Source organism: Schizosaccharomyces pombe, assembly GCF_000002945.2.
Source record: "Schizosaccharomyces pombe strain 972h- genome assembly, chromosome: I".
In the NCBI taxonomy this organism is placed as follows: Eukaryota; Fungi; Ascomycota; class Schizosaccharomycetes; order Schizosaccharomycetales; family Schizosaccharomycetaceae; genus Schizosaccharomyces; species Schizosaccharomyces pombe.
Window position 1 is genome coordinate 2,219,010 of NC_003424.3, and position 24,391 is coordinate 2,243,400.

Below are 24,391 nucleotides of genomic sequence, written 5' to 3' on the forward strand. Positions count from 1 at the left end.
AAAGTAAATAAAGATGTCTTTCTTTATTAAGTTTACACATTTATAACACAAAGTCATTAATTTCTGATATTGTAACTAAATCTGATACGAAACTGAAGTTTAAAATTGCTACACCATATATTGATATCGTCAACACTTTACAGAGATATTTTATAAACAAAATGTTTTCATTCATCTATACCCAATCTTTTTTAACGTTACAACTCAAAACATGAATTGGAGTACTTCCAAATTTTGAGTTGGGATTAAGGATCATTAGTGGAAACTTCATTGTCCCGTCCTACAGCATTGATTTCCGCAAGATCCTCAACCTCTTCTAGTTTTACTCGCTCACTGCCAGAATTTATACGGTCACGTTCGGCAGCTGCTAATTTCACGGCAACTCTACGACTGTAGTCAACAAAACTTCTTGCTCTTGGCCCTTCTAGTGTCTCAATATACTTGTTTAAAACACTGTCATCTTCAACCAATTGGAACAAAGCCAAAAATGCAGCTTCTGCTGCAAGTTTTACGGGAATCACAATGGCCCTAACACAACCGAATATCGCAGGAGCTAGAATGGAAATATGTGGTTTAATAAGACTATAATTTTCCTTGCTCACAACCCTTATGATTAAAAGTGCGAGACGTCGTGAATCTTGAGAAGTTGAAGGTGGAGCCTCGATGTTAACCTTCAGTGCCTCAACTAAATTCTTGGCATTTCCGAAACTCTGTGGAATATCAGCCAAAAGTGCTTTACCAAGAGCCAAAATACCATTTTCAGCAATTGTAACTTCCTTCTGTAAACTCGCAGTTGAGATAATCGAACAAACTATGTCTGATAACTTCAACTCAATAATTTTTTGAGAACCAAACTTCACAGCAGCATTCAATATCAGTACCGAAAATTCAGACTGAATCTCTAAACTCAAAACCTTACTTTCTAACAGCTGCTTTGCTTGAGCGTCAGGTAGATGACTGAATAATGCACCGTATAACTTGGCGCAAATTACCATGTGTTCACTACTTTCTGCAGATATTTCGTCAAGGAGCTGTTCAATGGCTTCTGCGGATGCTTCATTCATATTCTGCCCAGACTTTGAAACAACAGCAAAAAGTGCGTTAAGCATAGCCTTACGAACACCCGCATCGGGAGTCCGTGCACCAGATACAAGCTCCGTGATAATGGGAGCAAGTCTTGTTTGTAAGGTAATCAGAGTTCCTAATGCTGTTGCTGCACGACTCCGAATGACTTCGCTAGATGGATCACCCAAACATTTTGCAAATGTCCTCTGCAATTGGGGCAAAAACGGGCGCAAAAATGTAGAGATTTTAGATAAAATAATATTAAGCGTATACAGAATAGCGCACTTAACCTCGACCGGGAATCGTTCACCAATAATACGAATTAATGGTCCTGTTATTTGAGTAACAAAAGGACGAAGTTTGCTTGGTTCAGTCTTTAAAACAATGTCTGCAATACCTAAAGCAGATTGTTCTCGCTGATCCATTGTTCCATGCATTAATCCGTAAAGGAAAATAGGTAAAATGGAATTGACGCCCTGAGCAACTTCAAACGCCGGAAGATTAACGCCTTGAGATCCCACATCGCGAAGGCTATGATAGGCAATTGAAACTAAAGAATCCAACTGGTCTTTGCGAAGAGCCGAAACAAGAGTATTCTGAGCAGCAACTGCAGCAACCACAACATCTTGACTCTTGTCTTCGAAGAGAGTAATAAAATGTCTAACCCAGTCCCCAACGTACCTATAGTAATCGAGTTTACAGTTTTGGAAAAAGACTAGCATATGCTCAGCAGCAAATAATCTCTTTCTGAAATCTTCACTTTCAGAAAACGAGTAAAAATGAGCCATAAGAATTTGGAGTCCTTCTTGATCCTTCACAGACAAATTAACTTTATCAATTGCTCCATTCAAAGCAACAAGATCATCTCCAGTTGAAGCTAGAGAAGATTCCATTAGCGCATTTAGAATGGAAGGTAATCTTTTATTCAAGGTTACACCAGCAACTTGAGCCAAAGATGATAAAGCACGAGCATTGAAAGCAGAAACAGGTTTTTTAATAAGAGTAGGGATGAGAACAGGAAATATAGTTGATGATCGTCGGGAAATTATCTCTCTAAGGGCTGAAAGTGCTTGCTCAGATTGATTTTCTGATTCAAGTAACTTAAGTAATTGCGGTAACACATCATCAACAGCTCTATCTCCTAAAATACTTTGGAGTGAATCGAATGCCTCAGCAGCAGTTTCCCTAACTTCTAAATCACCATCCATAAGGGCTCGACGTACAGCATAAACAAAATCATCACTGTATATTTCCAACTGTTCAGGCGTAGCACTGTTTATTAGCTCTTCAAGAGCAATACATACTCCAATACGATCACCACTGTTAGCTGATTCAAGTCCTTGTTTCAAAACAGGAAGGAGCTGTGGCAAAACATCAAAACCAGCCTTCTTCAATAAATCACCCAAACTCTTTACACACATTGTTCTGCGGTCATTACTCGAGCTATTTAAATTGCTGACGATAATAGAAGTAAGAGTTGGCAAAATTTCCCTAACAGTACGAGGAGTGTTAACTACAATTGCTTTCCATATCTGTATGGCTGGAGTTCGAACAACTGCAGCAATGTCTTGTCGAACAATGTAGAGAGTCGAGAGAATACGATCATGTCTTTCTTGGCCAATAATGTCAAGCAATGCTTTACGGCTAACATCACTGTGTGTACCCTCTTCCTCCTCATCTTCTTGCAAAGCCTTCCTGTTAATACCAGCCAATTTAAAGACAAGATCACCAACAAGTTGTACCGATGATAGACGAATGCGCCAGGCATTGTCAAATAGGCCTTTCTCTAATTCCGGTAACAACAAATCAACAGATTTGGTAGCGTAATTGTTCACTATCATCTTGGCAGCTCTCAAAGAAGCTGTCTGAACAAGTTCAGAGTCATCAGCCAAGCCAGACAGAATGGGCGGTATAGCCCGAGCCAAATAGGGTTGAAAACGTGATCCAAAGGTGGCGGGCAAATAAATGAGCAATGAAATAAAACTTTCACGGATATGTGGAACAGGGCTAGAAGTGTTCTTCAATATTTCTGGTAGAACGTCTTCTAAACGAGCCAAACCGAGACCAGCCAGTATTTCTGATAATCCTTGAGCGGCACCCTGGCGATCAACTTCACTACATTCACTGCGAAGAACATTGAAAAGTTCAGGGATAAGCGTTGGAAATTTCTTTTCCCCTAATTTTTCTATCAGTGAGCCTAAGGCCTTAGCGGCTGTTGCACGGGTATCTGGAACGGGATCTATCAAAACCTCGCGAAGTCTAGGCATCAATGATTCCAAATAAACAGCCAAATTCTCGGGTTCTGTCAAGCTTGCCATCAAGCCAAAGATCTTGGCTGATTGACGTTTCGTGCCTGCATTTCGCTCTCTCAGCCCATATTTGAGAATTGGTATTACAAGCGCCAAAGAGGGTGGATCAAGATAGTGAACAAATGATGTTTTCAACAACGCCTCCAACGCGTCGTCTGTATAACGTGTACAATCGGATAACGCCTTTAATAACGTAGGAACTAAAGTTTGAATCTCAGGGTTCGAGATTACGTCGCCAAATCGAAGAAGACTCTTATTTGCTGTATTTCTAACTTGAGAATGGGAGTCAGTTAGTACTTCGCTTAATTTAGGAATAATCGTTGGGAGAAAAACCGACAACTGCTTTGGAGCCATATAGGACATCAAACCAAGAATCTCTACAGAAGCTTTCTTTGACCGCCAGTTATACTCATTCAATCCGTCCAACAAAGTCGGGAGTAGAAGCTTAACTCCAAATGCACTCAGTTGGCTCATGATCTGCTTAACAGCGTCCATAGTTGCCTCTCGCACTTCATTAGCATTATCTCCAAAGGAAGTTAAAAGCAACGGTAATAAATCAGGCAAATAAGGCTCGAAATAAATACCTAAAATCCTAGAGAACGCTTCAACAGCAAAAAGAGCTACCTGTCGATGAGTAGCATTTTGTCGATTCGAGATTAATTCTGATAACGAATCTAAAATATTGAAATCTTGAAAGGCTTTAATACCGTAACCTTTAACCAACCCAGCCAGGCCATAAGCAGCACCTTTTTGGTCAGCAAGTGATGTGGAGTTCATAAGCTTGTTACTCAATAATTCGTAATACTCCTTTGATTTACCTAATGATTTTTTAACCAAAGGAGGTAAGCAAACTGCAACAGCAAGCTGAACACTCTCGCTGGGTGTAGAGAGTACACTTAATAAGCTATCCATAACAACAGCTAGACGAGGATCATTTGAAGGTAAATGCTGTGCTACCGTGCCAAATAATACGACAGTAGCTTCCCGTAAACGATCATTAGCATCAGTAGGCAAGGAATCAACATTCAACTTTTGTTCAAAAAGTTCCATTAGAGCCTCAACCTGGTGTGCACCTGATTGAAAAATTGCTAATTTTCCAGCCTCAAGCATTTTCGATGACACTTTTTGGGAAGCATCAGTTACTGGAATTTGTGCCTCCGCTTCCGAAGCAGTTAACAAGAACTCCAAGAAGGGTAATAGCAAATTGGACGAAAGATATTTGGAAATGTGAAAAAAGGATACGGCTACTGATTCTCTAGCTATACGCCCCAAATCGCGTCCAATAGTTTCTTTCTTAATGATTCCATATTCATCATATTCGGGAGCAGAAGGTAAAGCATTCTCACGATATGTTCGCATTAATTCCTTCGGTATAAATTGACCAAGCTCTTCAAACTCGTCAAGCAAATCAATTAAAGATTTACCAATGATCTGCTGAAGATAGTCCGAATCTTGAGTAAAAAATATTTGAAGTTCAAAAAATGAAGTTTCGGTAGCATCAAGTCCATTTTGGGTCGATATTTGATGAGCTATAGATGCATTTGTTTCATTATCATCATACAATTCCAGAAAGATTTCCTTAATAAATTCAAAACGTGATAAATCAAAAGCCTGTAAAGCTTGCAAAACAGCTGATCGGATACTACTTTCCGGGTGAAAAAGATTACTTAATAATAAATTAAGTTCCTCATCGGTATATGTCGAGTGTAACCCTTCACAAAGAGAAAGTAAAGAGTTTTTATTTTCCTGATACTGCGTAGGTGCAATCTCAAGTAAGTGCAGCAATGATTTTATTAGCTTTGAACGCATTCTCCTTAGTGAAGCTGAGTAAAGTGCTTGAAACTCCAAAATTTCTGTAACCAAAAGTTGTAATTCGGCTTCATCTTCTTCATCAGAATTGGTGATATTAAAGGTCAAGTCATAAAGTAATGGAAATATGCATGCAAACATTTGTGGCTCAAAATAGTTTTGCTCAATGGCAAAGCGAAGTTTGTAAAGTATGGATTTTGTTAATTCCTTAATATTTTCAGAAGAATTTACACTAAATGTATGGGCAAGGATAGAGGCGAGACTCGATGAATAAGATCTATCACCTAATCGTTCAGAAAATCCAGAAGCTTTCAAAGTAAGCAGAAAAGTATCATAGGCCAAGTTTTTAAGAAATGGCTCACTATATTTCAGAACGTTGTGGAAAAGTAAGACATCAATAGCATCTTCAACCCATAGGGCAGGTGCGAGTTGCACAGCCTCACCTAAGCTCCGAATAATGCCTAATCCCCTTTCTAATGAAAGTGCAATCAAGTTGACTCGACTACGAATTTTAGCTTCAGCATCGAGTTGTGCATCAACAAGAGCTTGTTGATCCTTACTCAACTTCGCAGGCTTTTTAGCAGACTGTTTCGCCCTCACTTCAGCTTCCCATCTCTTAGTCTCATAATCCTTGGTATTCTTATCAAGCTTCTTTGAAGATTTTTTTTCTAAAACGTTATCCCACAATACACCCTCAGGGGTCTTCCAAATTTCTAAATCCGTACTTGATACAGAAGAAATGTTAAGGTGCAACAATTGATTACGGAAAACATTTACGAACAAAGGTATTGATTCTTCAGGAGCGACAAAAACAATCATGGAAATAGACGCAATAGCTGCTGTCTCTTTAGAGTCCTTGATAGCAGAAGAAAGTAACAACTCTATTTCTTCGATGATACTGTGTATGCGTTCAGAAACAAGAGTAGCGGGATCACGTTTAGACACTTGACAGAAGCGAATCCAATCAAACTTATCCTTAAATGCAAAGGAGAGGAAGAGGAGTTCAACCAAATATTTATCGAAGTCAACAAGTTCCTGGTTTGAAAAGTTAGAAGTATCAGCGGACATCGATGAAAGGATTAAGGATTGAAATAATGAGGAAATCTCATCGTATTTGGCTGAGTCAAACTTTCCTACGCTCTTGGACTTCTCGAAATCAGCATGATAATTCCATAGTTGTGAGCAAATTGACATACGAAGATGGGGACGGTATAGTATTGCCGATTTAAGAATCTTTAGCGCACGATTAGAATTTTCACGGCTAGCAAAAGAAAAAACGCCGATGACCGATTGAAACCAACGTTCAACAAAATTGGAAAATAACAAATTATCAGAAACTTTTGCAAAATCACAGAGGCCCTGAAAATACCAAAGTTTCGACTGATCATCATTAAGCTTATTGGTAATTTTGCTGGAGAAAATGAAAACATCATTATTTTTGGGAGTTGACAGTTTTACTAAAATGTCCTGCAATTCAAGAGTATGGGATATTCTCTCACTATTCCAAACAGACAACTTATTAACACCGAAACTTAAATAAATTATAGGTGCTAAGTATGTACCATTTTGAGTAGCACCAGATACAGACATTAGAGCCTTTTCCGTAAGAATAGACAAATTATTTAAAAAGAAATTGATAAATTCTATTTGAACATCATCAGATGCAGGAAGATCCCATGCCATTGTAGCTAAAGATGTGAGCCAAAACATCGACTCATGAGCGACAGGTCTCTGTAGGCTTTTAGAGAGAAAATCGTAAATTTTGTCTCCGGGATTACGACCATTCATTAACAAAAATTTCAACGTTTTAACAATCAATGACGCAAGCGAATTAAAATCACTCTCTTTTGCTTTAGTAAAAAGAGGTAATAATTCATTCAACAGCATTGAAGCATCGATATGTTTTAGAGAAAGACTCGAGAGTGCATCAACAAAAAGAACACGCTGATCGGAAGCCGTAACCTTTCCGGTTCTAAGAGAGGTAATCAGTTCAGACGCAACGCGTGAAAGTGATTCATTATCACTCGCATTAGCTGATAAATCCTTAAACGTTTGAAAGCAGTTTCTTCTAACCTCTGCGTTTGAGCTTTTCAGTCCGTTCACAAACGAGGTAAGTACAGACGAGAGAATCAAAGAAGAAGCATCCACCTTTGAATCCGCGAAACCATGAGCCAGAGAAGAAAGTATACCTGAAAAGATAATTTCTGGAGAGCGAAGTAAAGCTTTTTCAATGGAAGGAAGTAGGTATAGCTTCAATTGATCTACTGAAAGAAGCAAACCAAGACTGTAGCAAAATTCATGATACAAGTATTTCTCAAGTGCAGGTTTTGCCATTAAAACATTTTGGGCCATTATTTTTGAAAAGAGCTCAGCCTGCTGAGAAATTTCATTGCGAGGATTGGGAGATTGGTGAAAATAGTAGCATGTGCTAATAATAACACCATACAAAGGTAGAGATTTGGGTGGAAGAATAGCATTCTCGGTTTCTGTCAACAGAAAACTAACCAACTTCTTCAAGGAGTCCATTTTTTTGCAAAATAAAGAACGATAGCATCTCCTAGTAGACTTTATGGCACTGTCAGCAACACTGGGTTTTCCATCGCGTAGAGCATATGATAAAAAACTGCTTTGTAGTGGAAGCAGTTCTAAAATCCAATACTGTAGCTCTTTCTCTGGAAGGTTGGGAATCATTGAATTAACCCAGTTAAGACAATCAAATGATACAGAGACAGTACTCCTGAAGCGATCCAATCTTCCAGCGATGGTGGTCAGCCGACGAACTAAGAAAGGAAGCACTATTGAAGGTAATCTACTGACCAAATGATTTATTGTTATTTCGATTTGTTTTCGAGCATCTCTAGAAAGATTTCGTGGTAAAGTTTCAAAAATATCTTCCAAGGCAGCAATAGCTGATTCTTCGTCAATATCTGAAATGAAAAGTTAGAACAAAAAGAACTTCACCAGTTTTCATAAAATTAGTAGTCTAGAAGTCTAAATTACCTTGAGTACGACAAATATGCTGAAGGATATCTATCATAATCTTCTTCGATCCCAAAAATGCGAGCGAAGTATCTTTACTTAGCAACATGGCATAAAGCATCCGATCTTTATGACCATGTGCTTCTATCCCAGGTTCTTCGACCGACATGACCGATATCGGAGAAAGAAATGTTGGTTATGGACAGGTTCGCAGAGGGTACATTAGCGTCAAGCAATTTTCGATTACCTAACGAACTCGAGTTTACCGAACCAAATTAATAAGTTAATAGTAATATTCTTAAAGATAGGTATTTTTGCGCAAAATTAAAGAGTATAAAAGAAATCTAAACGGCTATATACCTGATAATTTCATAAGAGAATTTATTTTTTTTAAATTTTTTTTGGCTAATATCGTTTATATTTATCAATACTTTTAGAATTCACAGACAACTGCTTCCTAAATTAATTGCTTTATTTTATCAGCGATTTAAATGCACCTATCGTATTTTACGCGATTTTGGGACACATATTCTACAGGGTCTGTTGCAATTATCCATATAAAAATTTGTCTATGTAACTAGTCTTAGTTTCTTCTTTCTTTTTGATGTGTAACAAAACCAATTATTTGCTAAACAGTCATTTTATAAAGAGTTCGTTCAAGTACCAGCAAGTTAGGATTAATTTTAATATTATAGATCCTTTTTTTTTTTTTTTAAATTTAAAAATAATATTTAATATCAGTTCGAATTTAATTATATTTCCCATAAAAAAAAAAAAAAAAAAAATACACATTTAATAACGCATATTACATGTAAATATTAGTTCCCTAGTTTTTGCTAGGCTGCAGTCAATATTCTATATTGTACAAGCATTAAGGGTAAATTAAGAAAAAATCAAAGTACAAATGTTTAATGAATTAAATCTTCTGAATCGAATAACAAAAATCTAATATACTTGCTATGAAACTCTCGGTTGTGCCAAGCGTTTTACACTCACCAGTAACAGCTTTTTCTCTTCTTTGATCTATTCCCTTTTCATTGTGGGAAGTGTGTAAAGACAACTTGCCGTCAGCTACAGCATCTATAACTGCTTTGAGGATACAGTAAACTACGATGACTATTTAACAAAATCTTTTTTTAAAATAAAGCCATACTGAAGGATAATCGGTATAACAATGCTTAACATTATTTACCAATTCAGTGGAATTACAGAACAAAGAGATGCACTTTTTGTTCAATTGAGTTATGTCAACCACAAGCACATACATTGGGAACGACGGCATCGTAATGGATAAGATTAAGGACATTAAACTTAAGTAATGTGTAATGTAGTGAGATATCGATGACAGTTAATGTTAACGACAGCATAGCGATTAGTCCTAATGCGTTGCTCTTACTTTCCTTATTTTTTATTTTTCAGTAATTAATAAATTATCTTGAGGCTTCCGTTCCTTTTGAGCAGAATAAATCAATGAATAAAAAGTTTTATAGAGAAGTTAAGACAATTATTTTTTAATAATAAGTATTGCTAAACTGATAGATATGGGCTGCACATTAACAGTAAACTTTCCAATTCTACTAGAAAGCTAACAAGCCACCATTCAGCCAAAGACTCTTTCTAAAAAATTTGATTATATCTATAGAGTATTAACAGTATAACTTCAAATCGTAAACAATACAAGCACTAGCCAAGGGGGTAATAGCGTATCTTAACGTCCTGAGCACATTGCACGCTAACACTTGTAGTGCCCTAAACACAAATATTTTGCAGAGGCGAATCTGCTAAAAGCCAATAATTCGGTTCTTTGACAAACAGCCAAACATTAACCATAACTTTTTTAAAGATGTCTTCGTCTTTTAAAAATGCAGGTCAAAGGAAAAATCATCGAGAAAGAGCTCAGCCTTTTGAAAGACGAAAATGGGGTTTGCTAGAGAAACGAAAGGATTATGCGCAGCGTGCTCAGGATTATAAGACAAAGCAAAAGAAGTTAAAACGTCTTCGTGAAAAAGCCCTTGAAAGAAACCCTGATGAGTTTTATCATGAAATGACACACAAAAAGACCAAAAATGGAGTACCCCTTGAACAGCGCGAGGATTCAACCATCGATATGGACACAATCAAAATTTTGAAAACTCAAGACATTGGCTGGATTCGGCATCATCGCAATGTTGAACGTGCTAAAATTGATCATTTGGAACAACAAATGCATACTGTGGGAGCTCATCGGAATAAAAATGAATCCAGGAAGCACACCATCTTCGTAGACAATGTTAAAGAGGCAAAAAGTTTTAACCCAGCTGAATTTTTCCAAACTACAGATGATCTGGTTGGTCGAACCGAAAATCGTGTAAAGAAAGATCAAATTGAAAACAATGAACTGACAAACCAGCCTTTTTCTGGAAAATTGCACTCAAAATTAAAAGAAAAGGCGGCGACCGAGCTTCTTTTGCGCCAGAAACGCGACAAAAAATTGGCGGCTGCTGAAGAACGTGTCGAGCTTGATAGACTTTTACAGGGAAAAGGAGGCCGTCAGAAAAAGAAGGTCGTAAACGGAAAACCGGTATACAAGTGGAGGAATGAGAGAAAACGATAATTTCCTTAAATTGCTCCTAACATAATTGAGGAACTGTTTTCAGTTTGTTGTGTTTGTGATTTACTGGTTGTTATTTCGTTTCTTTCATTTAGTTGTACCTTTTTTGTTATTTATCATTTTCTCTATTTAGTATGAATGTACTTAGGTTTTGGAATTTTTAACGAATGGATTGCTTATTTATGAATAATTTGGTTTAATCATCTGTCTAATTCTAAGCAAATATCCATCTATTTCTCATATTGAGCTTCATAGTGTTGTGAGTCATTCAATATTACCGAATTATTTTATCGGTGAGTATTAAGAGTTTGTCTTAGGTTGTAATTCCCAAACTTTAAAAGTGTATGGAATGGTTTAATTCAATGCCTTGTAGTGTGATAAATTGTTTCCTTTCTTTTTGTAATTGCAGAAGCTAGAATTATAGTTGTTATTTTATTCTAATACTCTCTAAAGAAAATGTAAAGTACGAAACGTACCAAAAAATTCAAGCTATATCAAAAAGTGAATATCTATAGCACAGGATATAAGCTGAATAACAATGAAGACAATGCAAAAATTTTTACCTTAATAATTATACAATTCCTAGAAAGTCTTCCATAGAATGAAGAAATTTAGAGCAAGCAATACTTGCACTCAGAGGGTAGTCACTAATACTGATTTTTTCGTCAACCCAACCATCCGAAAAATCGTCCGGACCATGAGCCATAGCACCAATTGCAATACAAACCGATTGGTTGGGCTGTAAAGTCTCAAGATACTTGCGAGGAGGAACAGTAGGAGCATCAAAAGATAATGTTGCCTTTCGACAGTTCGGAGGAAGGTAGTCTGTAACTGGATTTTTGATCACCTTTAGAAGCTTTTCATTGCCATTCACACTACGAATAGAGAGCTTGTGAAGAAGCTGCACCATCAAACCGGAAAAACGTTTGAAAGTTCTAGGAATACGAACAGAGGGATTCACTTCAATCAAAACTTTCTTAGCTGTGTGAATGTACACTTGAAGACGACCTGCCTTATTCAGTGGAGAATCCAAAAGAGTCAATAAGCATTGATGAGTAATATCAGGACGCGCTTGAGCAATGTTACGGTTTAACTTTTTTAAAATACCTTGATGATCATCGCAATTTAGAAGTTGATATTTTGCATCCTTAGCCTTGCCAACTTTATAAATTTCCAAACATGCTTGGTCCAATACGACAATCAAACGCTGTGTTGTAGTATCATGAGAACCAATTGACCTCGCTGGTATTGGCGCCATATGGGTAGTAACACGATGAACCGACCCTGCAGGAAGTGGACGAGCTTTGACGGTTTTGGAAGAAGCACCATTGGGATCCTCCTTTTCTTCATCTGACTTTACTACATTATCTATTTCTAAAGCCTCAACACCCAACTCTCGATCGATAGACTCTGGCTTTTTCGAAAGAGCTTCAACAGAAGCTTGATTCTCACGAAGTCGTTGTAATTCTTCATCTTCAATAGAACCTACTGCACCATTACTCTGCTCCTTTTCATCTTGCATCAATTCACTAGCAGTTTCACCTGACGTTATTGTTTCACTCGATTGACTTCTCTTTATGAATTTGGGTTGATTGGTTTTCTCAGAAACCTCTAAAGAGCCTCTAGACTTCCTTTTGGAATAAGTAGGCATGAATGATGAAAAAGCTAGTCTACCAGATATTGGGTTTCGACAAAAAATAATGGCTTGAGAAATTTGCTTTTGGTGGTAGCTACAAATAACTATCAGATCTAACCTACCTTGCTTAAACAAGATAACGCATATTTACGAACTTACGATCCGCTTAAACCAACAAGTGTAAAACCAAACATATCACTCGCGCATTGAGCTGAACAAAACAATGACTTATCTAAATCAACAAAAAAATTATAAAAAATCTACACACGCCGAAAATTTGTTTTCAATGAATTCTATATTAACTAAAAAAATGCAGGTAATATAAGTCCATCTTCAGCAAAAAAAAAAAAAATAAAAATAAAAATAAAAAAAAAACGGAAAAGAAGTAAAGGAAGTGGATTAAAAGGAATGTGTAAACAGGTATCGTCAACACACAGAAAAACCGTGCCTTCTAATACTGTTGCACATATCAGGTGGATAAATACACAAACGCGACACATCAGTGACGGAAATATGTGTTTATATTAGAAAAACTAAATCACCACTTAATGCAACATTATTTGTAAACAATGAAGGAAAGAGATAAATTTAAAGTTTTAAAAAGAAATGATTCCAAAACTATTTACAAATAAGAGCAATAAATGTTGCCGTAATTCAGTCTTTACGTAAAAACGATTTGCGAGTGAAAGATATTATAATCAACGATAAGTTGACTATCTTGACTAGCAATGAAAGCTCAAAAACCGAGGGCTTGAAAATTGCAAACATTCAAAAAAAAAAAAGCATAAAGCACATTGCATGTACTCCTTGAGCGTAGAAGATAGGTTACAACATTCGCCAAAAAAGGTGACCACATAAATATCACTTATATTAGCAAACATCATGTATATCATGGACGAAAGTTTAAAAGGTTGGCAACCAAAGCCAAGTTCATGAGAGGAAAAGAAGATTATAACTATAATCCTCGACACAGGAAAATAAGATGTACTGTCATCGCAAAGCAATAGGCAACACGTCAGTAATAATTAGGAAAATTAAAAGAAAAAAACACAAGAGAAAAAAATGTACGAGACCGGTGAAACAAGTTTCAAACAAATCTCGATAAAAGCACAACGAGATTATTAATAGCATAATAAAAACTAGCCAGAATAAAATTAATGCAATATGCAGATCATAACACCCAACGCTCATAAAAAAGGTAACAAATGCCCATTCTAAGCATACAAATCGAAAAGTAAACGAGGCACATTTTCGATAAATAGTCATTGACGAACATTTCCATATTATAAATGAATTGCTCGCTCAATTAACTAACAAGGAATAAGATGAAGTTAAGGAAATCTAGTCAATAAAAATCAAGATTTCAAATCCAAGAAATCCATTAAAAACGTTGGCATTTCTTTTAACTATAAGCCGTTAGAAAAGGAATTCAGTAGCTTTTGTATGAAATCCTCTAAAAACCAAAAGCGAAGGAAACAAAATTAACCCATATAGAGAGCTAAATTCTATAATCCAAAAAAACAGAAAGACAGAGGTACATAGGGTGATAGTAAGAAAGTCATAATACTAGCAAAAATACTAGACTATGATAAATTCTCTTGGCCAATGTTCAAATAAATAGTGCTACAACGAACACGTGTAGATAAACGCGGAGACGAAAGAAGGTGAAACAAAAAAGTGGAATAGTTAGAACAGAACACGAGGCTTAAAAAGGTGATATGTCCTTAGACATAAATAAGCATCCAATGAAACTATGCACTTCCTTGACGCAGCATACGGAACAAGCGCTGTTCACGATCGCGATGAAACAATAAGTCTAGGGCAGAAGTAGAATGACAATGAATGCCGTTATTAGGGGAATTCAAAGTAGGGGTAATGTTACCAGTGGGATGGCCGGCAGCATTGAAGTGATTAAAAGAAGGAGTGGAAGCTGAATAGTTAGTATGAGGAGAATTGTGTCCACTGTAAAATCCATTCGTCTGTTGAATACTCTGCAATGAGGGATCGTTACGAGACATCGGACAAAAATTATGACCCATGGCAACTTCGGATGGGGTTGAAGGAACAGAGGAAGATTGATGAAACTGGAAAGGCATGTTTGAGTTCACACTACCAGTAGGAGGTTGCCATTCAGCCTTTTCGGAAACGGGAGAGTGTAAGAACGTAGGGATGGGAAGATTAGAAGCGGCCGGAGAATGAGTAAATGTAGGACCGGCGTAAAGAATGGAATTAGTATCGGAAGAGGAATTCGAAGAAAAAGATCGATCAGCACCGGAAGAATTGGAAACGTAAGAAGATACAGACTTCAAATGAGAATCAACTTCTCCGACGGCAACCTTATCAATTCCTAAGCCAGCAGGAGCCGAAGCAACACCAGAAGGAAGGTGGGAATTAGAATTGCCACCTGAGATACGAGAGCCAGCATACGAACTGTGACCAGATTTAGAGCGTCGATTCCCGCGTACTTTATCGCCATTTCGCTTACCATTGCTTTCACCAATGTTAGAAGTAGCAAAAGTACTCTTGGGTTTCACAAAGTTAGGTATCTGGAGATTACCATCTCGTTGGGGCATAATCGACATTCCATCTAAACTGAACTCGACATCGCTGGAAGCAACCATTGCTCCGCCCGGTTTAGAATTAATTTTCTTCTTATTACGTTGAAATCTACGTCCAATGTCTTTTTGCATTTTTTACTATAGTCAAAATTCGAGTAATCCCTAATGATCATGGATTCTGTATTCTTAGTGATTGATGTTGGTTAAGGATAACTTCGGGGGCAACACTCTTACCCAATATACGTTATTTGGGCTGAGGTGACACAAAGCAATGAGCTGCGCTATGCCTCCTTATAGAGCTTTCTTCCCTTAACCATTATTTGCCACCCACTTTAACTGGCAAAAAGAAAGAAGGAAAACAAAGATTCGGCACAAAGATAGAGAAATAAGAAATTGCTTTACCTTCGTTTAGTGAAGTCTTTTATTAAATTTGAAAAGGTGTGTTTGAACAGTGGAATTCAAGCAATTTCCTAAGTATATTATAGCTCATTGCTGTAATATTATAAATTTGTATGGGATTGCAATTACGTTCACGAATCAGCAACTTATGCCAGGTTTCCTTTTTAATGTAGATAAGGATTCATGTAATTAACTAGCTTATATCAGCTTTATACCATTTTTGATCAGTTTGAATTATTCACCATGGACAATTGGGAGGACCCTAACTTCGAATTGCGAAATCTTCGTGTCATAGACTTGAAAAAGATCCTTCATGAATCGGGAGTGTCATTCCCTGTGAATGCCAGAAAAATAGAGTATATTAGGATGGTGGATAGAATACGGAAAAACAAATTAAGCTCTGGTCCACAACATTTATTGTCTCATCTTCAAAAAGAGGAAAACTCTAACACCTCAAAAGCGTCTAGCTCCGAGGATGAAATAGCTCCTAAATACCTTTATCCCTCCTCTCCTTCCAAAAGCACGAAAAAGCCACACAACGAAACAGAACCGCTTCTGTCTCCACAATTCATTGACAAACCTAGCAACATTGAAACCCCGGTTAAAATAGAGTCTCCGCACGTCTCTCAAAATAATACCTTTCAGTCCTATTCTGAATTGAGCCCTAATGTGGAAACATCGCTGACTATGAAAACTCCGCCAGCCCACGCGTCTACACCAAAATTTCGCTCGCATAAATCTCATAGGGTAGCTGTTCCTATGTCATTTATGGATAGCTCTGCTTTACATACTTCGCCAGCATTTTCGGAGAGGTTAAAGCTGCTTTCATCTTCAAACAATTTTTCTCCACAATTGAGGTCTCCCAAAATATCACATCGTCTACAAACTTCAGCCACTTCTAGTCCTCTTCAACATAAACGACCCTTTACTAATGTTCCTGAGCGAGTCTCTCGAGATATCGAGTTTGCTCCTCTTGACAGTGCAAGGCCCTCTGAATCTTCATCGCCTTATTCTGAAGTAGACTCTGCTGAGGAAGATGACGAGCTTTTTCAAAATTACGTTTTGCAGCAGACTCGAAAAGAAAGCAAACTTTGGTCGTTTATTAAAAAAGTATTTCACGACATTAAGTACGCCAATTATCGTCTTCTTCACAATTTGCGCGCCTTTCCTGGAATCAGCGCGATATCTTCTTCTTATTTAGTGCATATTTTTATGATTTTATTAGGAGTGGTGGCAGCAATTTTTCTGGCTTTATTACGGGAGAAAATGTTTACAGCAGGATTCTGTGATTCGGGTGCCAGTGGAAGTTCTGCTTCAATTCTTGGAATAAGTTTTCCATCATTGTGTAGAACTTGCCCTCCGAATGCAATATGTCCCTCTCCAAATTACGTTGAATGCAAGCCCGGATATGTCCTCTACGAACCATGGTATTCAAGTTTAGGATTTTGGCCCTCCAAGTATTGCGTTAGTGATACTTCTAGAGAAGAAAGTGTTAATATTTTTCGTGAAGAATGTTTAAGTGTATTAAGATCCTGGAATGCAATTTTGCATTGTAGCAATAACTCGTCAGATTTGCTGGAACGAAATATGTCGTACAATGCGCACCCTTATGTCGCCGATAATCTTAATATATCATCTGATCATATCTCCTTCCCATCAAAACCATTTGCGTTAGGATTATTACATGATACGCTTCTTGAAAGAAAATCTCCAACCCTTGGCCTTGAAATGTTTGAGGACTTATTTAAAGCTTCTTTGGCAGTACTTTCTGAAACGAATGAAGTTGTCATGGATTCAAAATTAATTTGCTACGATAGCTGGGCAGGTATTCCTTTGCGGTGTCGTTTAAAACAGCAACTGATAAAATTTGTTTGGAGGAACAAAGTTTTTTTATTTGGAATCCTTGCGTTGTCAGGAGTTATTTTTAAGCTCATCAATTTTTTTCGTACTCGCAGTATCGTAGCAAAGTATCTACCATCGGCTTCTCGATTCTGTGTAGAATCTTTGAAGAGACAGAAAGCAAATTATCAAATGTCTCGATCTCAAGAACCCGTTATACCACTAATCGAAATGCATGATATACTCTTTCATGGAAATGGCCCATTGGAACAAATTCATATGACGAAAGCAACTGCTCGAACTCTTTGGGAAGCAATAGTCGAACGTGTTGAACAAGTTGGCAGTGTAAGAACTCGTGAATCAGAAGTAGACGGCGAATGGACCCGTGTATGGGAGTGGGTCGGCACAAATACTTTGGATTTCCAAACCGATCGTTCATTTATTAATACAACTTCCCCTTTACGTGAATAATGATTCTCGACTGTATTTCTAGCTTTGTATTTATGACATTTTTCATAGCTAATACAAAAGTAAGTTAATAATATATTTATCTGAATGCTTATACATATTAAAAATGAAACATAAAATTGGTATAATGAGGACTTGTTTGCAAGGTTGATGAAATTTAACTGTATTTCTTATATTAATGTGATTCTTAGTTATACCAAATAAATTATTTTAAAATAAAAACCAAAACCAGTACCATTTTTGATTGAATATGGGCATGTCTAGAGTAAGAAATTAGCGGAGAAAAAATAGGACATGTCACATAGAAAGGGTATTTAAAAAAAAATAAAGGAATTCAAAAGGGAGATTCACCCAACATTACGGTTGAAGATTCGTAGTCTGTGTCTTCTTCTTCCTCGTCATCATCCAAACCTGGAATTTGTTGCCATTCGTTATAAAATGGTTGAACAATTATAGAAGACTTCGTAAGCCGGTAAGGATCAAAGGGAAAATAGGCATCCATAGTGTCGAACCCTTCTCTAAAAATTCCTTTTCTGTTTTGCTCAATAATGGAATAGACGTACATAAAATTGAGATGATTTGCAACCTTTGCAAATTGAAGTACAATATTGGGGGAACAGTATCTCAATGGATTAAGCCGAGAAAGAACGGACCGATGAAGTATCTCTAAGCCCGGTATCCATTCGTTAGGTCTTGGCTCCATGGATTCAGACTCATCAGAGACACAAAGTTCACGCCAACGAAAGCAAAATATGTAAAAAATACTTTGATTAATTGCGTAAAAAACCGAGTGTTTAGATAGTAAATCATCGGACAGCTCGTTTTCACATTGATCTAAGTAAGCTTCAACCCAACGAGTCATCATATTAACGATGATCTGAATTGTATTTTTTTCTAAAGCTTTGGCTCTAGCAACGTAAGACCCAATATACATTGCACCACTTAATCTTAAAGTATAAGGTTGTGATGGGTCAAGACAAACTTCCGTAAGCACTCCAAGGAAAATATCAGTAAACTCGGGATCCAACTGAGAAGCCCAAAATATCAAAAATTGAGTATATCGACAACGGAACGTTTTAAGGACCGTGTTCACAAATGATTTAATCAAACTATTATAAACCAAGTAACGATCTCTACTAGTAGATTTTAAATTGGAATCTAAATAAGAAAATAAAGTATACAATAGCTGATCCAGTTGCTGCATCAATTGACGAGTGTCTGTTAATGAGGGAGGAGTCAATATTGTGCTAGATGTCATTTCACTTGAAATAGCAGTATGCCGTTCATATAACGTTGAAGCTGTAATAACTTCAGAATCGGCATTGCTAGTTCCATCATCATCTGTTACCACTTCATCCTCCTCCTCATCATCATCATCAACCTCTACTTGTATTTCCACATCAATTTGGATAATTTTATCAATTATTGCATGCAATACAGGACCTTTAATTGATGGTACATATTCACATATACTTAAAACGTTCGAAATATAAGTCATCTGTGCTAAAAGGCTCTCGTCCTTGTACGGAAACTCCTCAAGTATGCTACTATACAAGAAGGAATGCGCACGGGGAACAAGTTCCAACACATATTTTAAAGCCATATGAGCATGTTCATAATGGATTGCTAAACTATCAGGCCGATACAACATATGCTGAATCAGCATAGTCATAACTAGCGGCAAGTAATTAGATTGTGCAGATATGAGATTTCCTAAAAATCGAGTATAGCATCTCACAAAGGACTCATCTCTGCTCACCCAAACAGAATCTAGTACGCTCATAACTAAAGAAGAATTAGAGCTATCCAATCTGGAAACATTGCACGTCAAAGCCGACAATAAGTTTTGAAGTTGCAGAGAGGAAGGTGCATCTTTAGTATCACTTTTTGCAGCAAACTGTCTTCTAAGATCTTCATAACCGGCAAAATTTCCTTCTGCTTTGTCGTCCAAAGCTTTATTGACGAAAGCACGTAACATTTGTTGCATTAATCGTCCATCATTTTTGGAAACTGAAGAGGCAAAACTTTTGGAACCTACAGTACGATCGGGAACATTTGTAGAAGATGCCATTGTCCCGTTGTTAACACATTTATTAATATATTGAGGATTCGTAGAGGAAATGATGGAAGGCATTGTAAAGACGAGATAAACACTTGCACTAATCACAGATAAAGGAATGGATGCAAACAAAAAAATAATAAGAATAACACTAGCGGATAAATTCACGTATGGTTATTCTAAACTTTGTAATAGTTAGTTTCAAAGTTAAACCAAAACTTAAGAGTAAAGTAAATGTGGAAATAAACTGTTTCAAGTCAAGTTGACCCAATTGCTTAAAAAACCAAACATTGCTATATCTCTCTTATTAATAAAACATTTCCTTACAATTTCCAAAAACTAAGCCGTTAATTTGCTTCGAAAAGCTAAATTTTTAGAAATTTACAGGACTTCCCACGAATGAATTTTACACCCCAAAAACTTTTCGGTGTCTCAAATGAGTCAGATAAAATAATCAAAATAAATTTGTAAGATAAAACAAATTTAAATTATAAGAGTGATCATTAATTCATTCAACGTAAAAGCAAACCATGTGTGGCGGTTGGCAGAAACTATGCTAACAGTTTGTAAAGAAAATTTGAGTATATACTGAAATGCAGCGCATTGCGCTCTTTGCTAAACAATGCAATATAGATACCGATTTCTAATGTATGCTAAGTTAAAAACTATGTAGATACCAAATTAAGTGTAATATTAAACAAAGAAAAGTAGGGATCTTCCAAATAAAACCGGATCGAAAATCAATTAAACAGAATAAATAAAGCGTGATAATTGTTTTCTTCAAATACCAGAGTTCCTTCGATTACTAGTAGAACGTCTGCGGCGCTCTCTCAAAGATGCATTTAAATCTTTGTATGCCTGTTTGTACATTAAATACATTTTTTTCGATAATTCGCCAATATCCTTGTTACTTCTTCCTGAAATATAATAGTAGTTTTCATCCTGGTATGTAAAAGCGACACGACGATATGGACCAGAAACGTATTTATCCTTAGGGATTATAGTGGCAGCATAGGGATAAGTAGAGTTATCCGGTGTTGGGTTTAAAAAGGAATTTGAGCGCTCCATCCATGCAGGAATAGTGGTAGTCTTCATGTTGATGTTAGGCTCTGCCAAATAAATTGCAGCCGCACCCTGGCTAATGGCACCTAACACTTTGATCTTTCTGTTATCCTTAACCTCTTCATCCGGTTGAATTGTACGACATGAATGGATGTAAGGAACCAGGCTGGCATGTAAAAGTGGGTCTTCTAGCATCTCACGCACGAATGGATTTCTCCCTCCAGTTATGAAAACAGCACTAAAATTATCAAACGTAAAACCATTTGATCGATAGCATTTTGGATTGTTGAACTCATTCAGAGTACAGAGAACGCTATATATGTCTAAGATTTCCTTAGAAGCACCGAGTACATGACTCTTCCAGCCGGTCATATAAGAATCATTAGGTTTCGGGGGTCTTGGAGGAAATATGGATTCGGCGATTACGAATTCAACTACAAACCCGCGATCTGTAAAATACCTCCAAGGTAGACATACTTGCTCCAACATGAACCCCTTATCAGCTAAAACGATAGCTAAATGAGGCGACAATTTGGCATCCTTACCAAATACCGGAGCATTCACTGAAATGAGGTCGTGCTTGGGATGAATTGCAGCATTATAGTTGTCAAATGAGTTCATTTTTGAAACCTGAAAGGAAAATGCCATCGTGCTTAAAAACCAGTTAATCCTCCTTTTTTAAAAAACAATTTAAAATTAATAGCACTGTAGATTGTATATTAGTTATATGTCTTACACAAGAAACCTGGAAAAGTGGGTAAAGGGATGATTGACCCCCTTAATATATTACCTTATGTTTAGGTCAACCAAAATGACACGATTCTACAGGGTTTCGATTTTTTACAAAAATTTAGCGGTATTCAGAACGCCTTTCGCTTCTTCCAAAGCTTCGTTCAATGGGTAGTGGTTTGACTTGCTGATCATATATAATTTATGTATTTGATTATTTACAAATCACCTAATTGGTAGAAATACTTTTTTAACAATTTGTACAAAAGCATAGATCTTTTTGTTGCTTATAACTGTAGAATACAATGTAATAGGTTTTCATCAATTATGCTGGCCTGATCAAATATATGAAATTAATCGAATCTGTAAAAGGACTTAGTTTTACAAACTAACTTAGCATTCAGGACATTTCATCAATTCACCAACATTAATTTACATGGGCAAGGAAACTGTTGCTTTTTCTGTACTTTTAATTCCTACTTTAACCCTCTATGAACTAGTATGCGGCTCAAAGTCTCCTGCACCGAATTTCCAATTCAACAATGGGTTGAGACTTCTAGTCTTGAATTAGTTGACTCTGTTAATTGTGTGGCAGATTTATGCCATGCCATATGGATGTTTAATGGAGGATGTGCGGATTGGAGGCTTCAAATACTTAAAGAAGGATTTACAGTTCCGATGACGGGAATTATCTCACAATATCTTAAAACTGACGACCACATTAAAATTGTGAAGGAAATTTATCCTCCGAATTTACCTGTTCTTCCGTTCAGAGTGTATACAACGCAGAATACCTCCGTTGAATCTGAGCTAGTTGAATGGGAAGATGTAGAAATGGAGGCTTAGTGCTTTGCTTGCTATTCTCTGATTTATTTGATTAAAAAATTATATTATAAAGCTATCTGCAATGGTAAATCACATGAACAACGAATTGAAGTTTGCAATTTAACGATCGCTTATCTGTCCCTTGAACCTACGACAATTTCTAAGAAGTTTAGGATGACATTGCACTGTTTTCATCATTATAAACTTAATGGACCAGCAGTATTATGCTTAACGTTTGCACTGCCGCTGCTTTGACACTAAACTTTTATGCTAAGATATATAACACCTATGAAAAGTTCAGTCTATGAAAGAATATAGAATATATATTATAAATTCTGTATACAACAACAAAGCTTGAAAATTTTACTTTTTACTTACACAAGCGACAATAAACTTCCACGAGAGGAGGTTAAACTTGGAAATTAGATGTATTCTTTTCTACGAAATTTATCCATACGCGCTAAGCAATCACTACTCCAAAGCAAGTATACAATGAAGTACTTATCGATGATACAATTGTAGTCAGACAACTTAAATTATTGAAAGCTATGAAATCCGACTCGAAACCGATACGAACGCAAAACGTGAAATTTTATTGCTTACAAGCCCTCGCCGGTAGCAACAGGGAACTCGAATGTAACATTTTTGCCAGTGAGCTTGTGGTAGACACTAGAAAAGGAACCCAACTTATAATCAACAGTGTTAGCATCTCTGTTGTCAAGGAAAACCTTGATAGTCTTGCGACCGTCAGTAGCTTGACGAGTACGCTTGCCAATGATCTCAGTGGGGAAAACAATGTCTTCAAGAATAGCGTTGTGAACAGCAGTCAAGGTACGAGAACGAGGACGCTTTTGAGTAACACGAGACTTACGGCCAGGCTTGGGCAAGATACGGCGTTGAGCGATGAAAATTACATGACGGTCAGCAAACTTCTTCTCGAGCTCACGGGTCAAACGAGCTTGGCATTTGTGGAAAGCCTTAAGAAGGGGTTGGGGCACAAAAACAACGATTGCCTTCTTTCCACCTCCAACTTCAACTTCGCGAGCAGAAGTAATTTGGAGAGGGCGGAGCTCCTTGGCCATGTCCTTAGAAGAACTCTCTAAATCATAGAGACATTGAGCAACAAGGAGGTCGGTTTCAGTGGGCTGGGAGCTCGAACGCTTGACAATCTTGTTGAGAGCAGACATTGCTGTTGTGTAGAAAAGAAATTGTTTCGACCTCTCCATATTTCACTTTGTGACTGCTCTTCCAAAATGTTGCCGGGGTAACATGTAATTTAACTTGGGTCTTCTACTCTTTGCTTGACCTGCGTACATCGTTAAAATGCCTTAATTGCATTCTGTAGTGAAGATGCCTACAATCGAATTTCAAAGCTAAGTAGGAAGTTAATCAAATGGAATTATGTATGCCATTTGAACGATAATTATAACAATTTTGGTCGAACGCAACGATCGTAGTTTTTTGGGTCATGTTTGTTTACCATAAGAGCAGTCACATATTTACGAAACATTGGATTTTTTTCATATTATACTAGAGTAAATGATGAGAAATTTATGTTTACAAGCTAAGTATGAAGGATTTATCTTCAATATTTTGTTAAACATGTAAATGCCGATTGATGATTTATATGTAGCAAACGTATGAAATAATATTTTGCCAGAATTGTTATGTTCTTAGAAGACTTTTCCTTATTTTAAATTATTGTTGTTAATAACAAAGTAAGCATAATTATAATTTATAATTACAATCTAACTAAATGCAAAACTGCTAAAACTCTTACTAGTAATTACATACATCGGTTTATGAATTTAGATGTAAAAACTAATCAAATTATTTTACGTTTCTAAGATTATACCAAGTCCAAATTTTTTGTCTATTTCATTTATTTGTAACTGTTTTTCTCCGATTTATTGTTTAGGCATCACATAGTGCATCTTTCAAATTCTGCCTTTAAAAATGTTGTTTAATTGATTAATTAAATCAGGTTTATCCCAATCTTTTCTGCTTTTAATTTCAACATCCAGCCTACTTCTTTAGTAAATAAAAAAAAAACTAATTGAGAGA

The 24,391-nt window shown here is 36.7% G+C and overlaps 9 protein-coding genes and 17 long non-coding RNA genes across 26 annotated transcripts; 12 read left to right on the top strand and 14 right to left on the bottom strand.

Annotated features, from left to right (window-relative positions):
- The first annotated feature begins 56 nt into the window (after positions 1 to 56).
- On the top strand, positions 57 to 1,720 carry SPOM_SPNCRNA.2992. Its single transcript, NR_192360.1, has one exon. It is a non-coding gene; the product is annotated as a non-coding RNA (long non-coding RNA).
- gcn1 (translation initiation regulator Gcn1) lies at positions 126 to 8,381 on the bottom strand. Its single transcript, NM_001019101.3, has 2 exons — positions 8,184 to 8,381; positions 126 to 8,110 (listed from the first exon to the last, which is right to left on the bottom strand). The coding sequence occupies exons 1-2, from the start codon at positions 8,329 to 8,331 to the stop codon at positions 246 to 248; spliced, it is 8,013 nt and encodes a 2,670-aa protein (NP_593669.1). The 5' UTR covers positions 8,332 to 8,381; the 3' UTR covers positions 126 to 245.
- Positions 2,025 to 4,784, top strand: SPOM_SPNCRNA.2993. Its single transcript, NR_192361.1, has one exon. It is a non-coding gene; the product is annotated as a non-coding RNA (long non-coding RNA).
- SPOM_SPNCRNA.2994 lies at positions 6,214 to 6,432 on the top strand. The gene has a single exon (NR_192362.1). It is a non-coding gene; the product is annotated as a non-coding RNA (long non-coding RNA).
- On the top strand, positions 7,707 to 7,938 carry SPOM_SPNCRNA.2995. Its single transcript, NR_192363.1, has one exon. It is a non-coding gene; the product is annotated as a non-coding RNA (long non-coding RNA).
- SPOM_SPNCRNA.2996 lies at positions 8,333 to 8,837 on the top strand. The gene has a single exon (NR_192364.1). It is a non-coding gene; the product is annotated as a non-coding RNA (long non-coding RNA).
- SPOM_SPNCRNA.2997 lies at positions 8,654 to 8,866 on the bottom strand. Its single transcript, NR_192365.1, has one exon. It is a non-coding gene; the product is annotated as a non-coding RNA (long non-coding RNA).
- A 173-nt stretch (positions 8,867 to 9,039) lies between these two features.
- Positions 9,040 to 9,772, top strand: SPOM_SPNCRNA.188. Its single transcript, NR_150610.1, has one exon. It is a non-coding gene; the product is annotated as a non-coding RNA (long non-coding RNA).
- On the bottom strand, positions 9,104 to 9,614 carry SPOM_SPNCRNA.2998. Its single transcript, NR_192366.1, has one exon. It is a non-coding gene; the product is annotated as a non-coding RNA (long non-coding RNA).
- SPOM_SPNCRNA.2999 lies at positions 9,731 to 10,392 on the bottom strand. Its single transcript, NR_192367.1, has one exon. It is a non-coding gene; the product is annotated as a non-coding RNA (long non-coding RNA).
- Positions 9,946 to 11,049, top strand: utp11 (U3 snoRNP-associated protein Utp11). The gene has a single exon (NM_001019102.3). It carries the CDS (start codon positions 10,006 to 10,008, stop codon positions 10,753 to 10,755), a length of 750 nt encoding a protein of 249 aa, NP_593670.1. The 5' UTR covers positions 9,946 to 10,005; the 3' UTR covers positions 10,756 to 11,049.
- SPOM_SPNCRNA.3000 lies at positions 10,631 to 10,890 on the bottom strand. The gene has a single exon (NR_192368.1). It is a non-coding gene; the product is annotated as a non-coding RNA (long non-coding RNA).
- mra1 (rRNA (pseudouridine) methyltransferase Mra1) lies at positions 10,954 to 12,444 on the bottom strand. Its single transcript, NM_001019103.3, has one exon. It carries the CDS (start codon positions 12,401 to 12,403, stop codon positions 11,324 to 11,326), a length of 1,080 nt encoding a protein of 359 aa, NP_593671.1. The 5' UTR covers positions 12,404 to 12,444; the 3' UTR covers positions 10,954 to 11,323.
- Positions 11,955 to 12,291, top strand: SPOM_SPNCRNA.3001. Its single transcript, NR_192369.1, has one exon. It is a non-coding gene; the product is annotated as a non-coding RNA (long non-coding RNA).
- On the top strand, positions 12,392 to 12,629 carry SPOM_SPNCRNA.3002. The gene has a single exon (NR_192370.1). It is a non-coding gene; the product is annotated as a non-coding RNA (long non-coding RNA).
- Positions 12,630 to 12,651: 22 nt separating this feature from the next.
- On the bottom strand, positions 12,652 to 15,151 carry edc1. Its single transcript, NM_001019104.3, has one exon. The coding sequence runs from the start codon at positions 15,076 to 15,078 to the stop codon at positions 14,140 to 14,142; it is 939 nt and encodes a 312-aa protein (NP_593672.1). The 5' UTR covers positions 15,079 to 15,151; the 3' UTR covers positions 12,652 to 14,139.
- A 117-nt stretch (positions 15,152 to 15,268) lies between these two features.
- lem2 (LEM domain nuclear inner membrane protein Heh1/Lem2) lies at positions 15,269 to 17,764 on the top strand. The gene has a single exon (NM_001019105.3). It carries the CDS (start codon positions 15,589 to 15,591, stop codon positions 17,653 to 17,655), a length of 2,067 nt encoding a protein of 688 aa, NP_593673.1. The 5' UTR covers positions 15,269 to 15,588; the 3' UTR covers positions 17,656 to 17,764.
- SPOM_SPNCRNA.3003 lies at positions 15,750 to 16,407 on the bottom strand. The gene has a single exon (NR_192371.1). It is a non-coding gene; the product is annotated as a non-coding RNA (long non-coding RNA).
- Positions 16,516 to 17,696, bottom strand: SPOM_SPNCRNA.3004. Its single transcript, NR_192372.1, has one exon. It is a non-coding gene; the product is annotated as a non-coding RNA (long non-coding RNA).
- Positions 17,703 to 20,254, bottom strand: rrn3 (RNA polymerase I general transcription inititation factor subunit Rrn3). Its single transcript, NM_001356055.2, has 2 exons — positions 20,039 to 20,254; positions 17,703 to 19,895 (listed from the first exon to the last, which is right to left on the bottom strand). Exon 2 carries the CDS (start codon positions 19,784 to 19,786, stop codon positions 17,987 to 17,989), a length of 1,800 nt encoding a protein of 599 aa, NP_001342810.1. The 5' UTR covers positions 19,787 to 19,895; positions 20,039 to 20,254; the 3' UTR covers positions 17,703 to 17,986.
- SPOM_SPAC18G6.12C (uncharacterized protein) lies at positions 20,243 to 21,540 on the bottom strand. Its single transcript, NM_001019107.3, has one exon. The coding sequence runs from the start codon at positions 21,419 to 21,421 to the stop codon at positions 20,492 to 20,494; it is 930 nt and encodes a 309-aa protein (NP_593675.1). The 5' UTR covers positions 21,422 to 21,540; the 3' UTR covers positions 20,243 to 20,491.
- Positions 21,541 to 21,675: 135 nt separating this feature from the next.
- SPOM_SPNCRNA.806 lies at positions 21,676 to 22,421 on the bottom strand. The gene has a single exon (NR_151184.1). It is a non-coding gene; the product is annotated as a non-coding RNA (long non-coding RNA).
- On the top strand, positions 21,986 to 22,348 carry SPOM_SPAC18G6.13 (uncharacterized protein; the record flags this gene model as incomplete). Its single annotated transcript, NM_001019108.2, has 1 exon — positions 21,986 to 22,348. The coding sequence occupies exon 1, from the start codon at positions 22,004 to 22,006 to the stop codon at positions 22,346 to 22,348; it is 345 nt and encodes a 114-aa protein (NP_593676.1). The 5' UTR covers positions 21,986 to 22,003.
- Positions 22,422 to 22,738: 317 nt separating the features above from the next.
- rps7 (40S ribosomal protein eS7) lies at positions 22,739 to 23,521 on the bottom strand. Its single transcript, NM_001019109.3, has one exon. The coding sequence runs from the start codon at positions 23,512 to 23,514 to the stop codon at positions 22,927 to 22,929; it is 588 nt and encodes a 195-aa protein (NP_593677.1). The 5' UTR covers positions 23,515 to 23,521; the 3' UTR covers positions 22,739 to 22,926.
- A 517-nt stretch (positions 23,522 to 24,038) lies between these two features.
- Positions 24,039 to 24,361, top strand: SPOM_SPNCRNA.3005. Its single transcript, NR_192373.1, has one exon. It is a non-coding gene; the product is annotated as a non-coding RNA (long non-coding RNA).
- Positions 24,144 to 24,369, bottom strand: SPOM_SPNCRNA.3006. The gene has a single exon (NR_192374.1). It is a non-coding gene; the product is annotated as a non-coding RNA (long non-coding RNA).
- Between the last annotated feature and the right edge of the window lie 22 nt (positions 24,370 to 24,391).

Coding starts and splice junctions, on each gene's coding strand:
- rps7 (NM_001019109.3), bottom strand. CDS start 23,514: ATGTCTGCTCTCAACAAGATTGTCAAGCGTTCGAGCTCCCAGCCCACT.
- utp11 (NM_001019102.3), top strand. CDS start 10,006: ATGTCTTCGTCTTTTAAAAATGCAGGTCAAAGGAAAAATCATCGAGAA.
- mra1 (NM_001019103.3), bottom strand. CDS start 12,403: ATGCCTACTTATTCCAAAAGGAAGTCTAGAGGCTCTTTAGAGGTTTCT.
- lem2 (NM_001019105.3), top strand. CDS start 15,589: ATGGACAATTGGGAGGACCCTAACTTCGAATTGCGAAATCTTCGTGTC.
- SPOM_SPAC18G6.12C (NM_001019107.3), bottom strand. CDS start 21,421: ATGGCATTTTCCTTTCAGGTTTCAAAAATGAACTCATTTGACAACTAT.
- rrn3 (NM_001356055.2), bottom strand. CDS start 19,786: ATGCCTTCCATCATTTCCTCTACGAATCCTCAATATATTAATAAATGT.
- gcn1 (NM_001019101.3), bottom strand. CDS start 8,331: ATGTCGGTCGAAGAACCTGGGATAGAAGCACATGGTCATAAAGATCGG. Junction 8,111..8,183: donor GCATATTTGTCGTACTCAAG/GTAATTTAGACT, acceptor TTTTCATTTCAG/ATATTGACGAAGAATCAGCT.
- edc1 (NM_001019104.3), bottom strand. CDS start 15,078: ATGCAAAAAGACATTGGACGTAGATTTCAACGTAATAAGAAGAAAATT.